The following is a 1,014-nucleotide window of genomic DNA, read 5'->3' on the forward strand; positions in this document are numbered from 1 at the left end:
GGGGAAGGAGCCTGCTCCAGCGCTCAGCTCCGCTTATCGCTCAGCCACTCCATTTTTCTGCCGCTTGTCAAGCCCCTCTGTGTAGCAACATCCATCACGAGTCACGATAGCTGTTTCACTCCATTACCCACGTGGTCTCTCACACTCCTGGTTAAAACAGTTAACAGATTTGACTTTTTAAAACAAATAATCCTTCGCGTTACCCCGCCGTGCTGCTTATATTCGTTTCATTCATTTCGACGTATCAATATCGGATATTATTTTTCGGGAAGGAAAATGTTTTATGTTTCTATTTCCAGCTCTTTCCAAAGCGTCAGGCTTGCAGATTCAAAGTGTCTTTTCGAGCCACAAATTTCCTTTTATTTTATTTCCTTTTATTTTTTAATAATGCATCGAAAAAAGGGAATATATAAAATAAAATCACTTTCTACTGTTATATATTTAAAACAAATAACAAAGAAATCGTTGACATTCTGATTTTTTGGTTTTTATTTGATAGCTGCAATTTTAGTCCTAACCCTACATCTTTTCACAACAGTGACAATTTATACCAGATGACCTCACAGCTTGAATGCATGACATGGAATCAAATGAACTTGGGATCCACACTGAAAGGGTAAGGAGCTTTGTTCTCTTCTAACCTGCTGCCCTAGTGAAGCTGCATTGCTGAGCTAACTTTATCTCGGATTTTTGAATTCGAAAAATTGTACCAAAAAAAAAATACTGTCCGGTCCTGAGAGTGGCTCATCACCTTGCCGTGTTTCTGATGATCCTCGCCCCAGCCTGAGCGAAGGCTCGGGCTGCTGGCTGGCCGGGCCCGCAGCTCTGGGTGGCACCGGGCAGGGCAGGGCAGTGCCCGCAGCTCTGGGTGCGCCGGGCTCCGGTGGCACCGGGCGGGGCAGGGCCCGCAGCTCTGGGTGCGCCGGGCTCCGGTGGCACCGGGCGGGGCAGTGCCCGCAGCTCTGGGTGCGCCGGGCTCCGGTGGCACCGGGCGAGCGGGTGACCGGCGTGTCG

General features: G+C 48.7%; 1 protein-coding gene across 1 annotated transcript in view; it reads left to right on the forward strand.

The window, feature by feature from the left end:
- Positions 1-1,014, forward strand: part of WT1 (WT1 transcription factor) — a 32,957-nt gene that overhangs the window by 9,550 nt on the left and 22,393 nt on the right. Inside the window, exon 4 of the mRNA XM_005424168.2 lies at positions 539-616. Coding sequence (XP_005424225.1) covers positions 539-616 — 78 coding nt within the window. The remainder of the gene's footprint in view (positions 1-538; positions 617-1,014) is intronic.

The sequence above is a fragment of the Geospiza fortis genome, unplaced genomic scaffold, assembly GCF_000277835.1.
Source record: "Geospiza fortis unplaced genomic scaffold, GeoFor_1.0 scaffold120, whole genome shotgun sequence".
NCBI lineage: Eukaryota > Metazoa > Chordata > Aves > Passeriformes > Thraupidae > Geospiza > Geospiza fortis.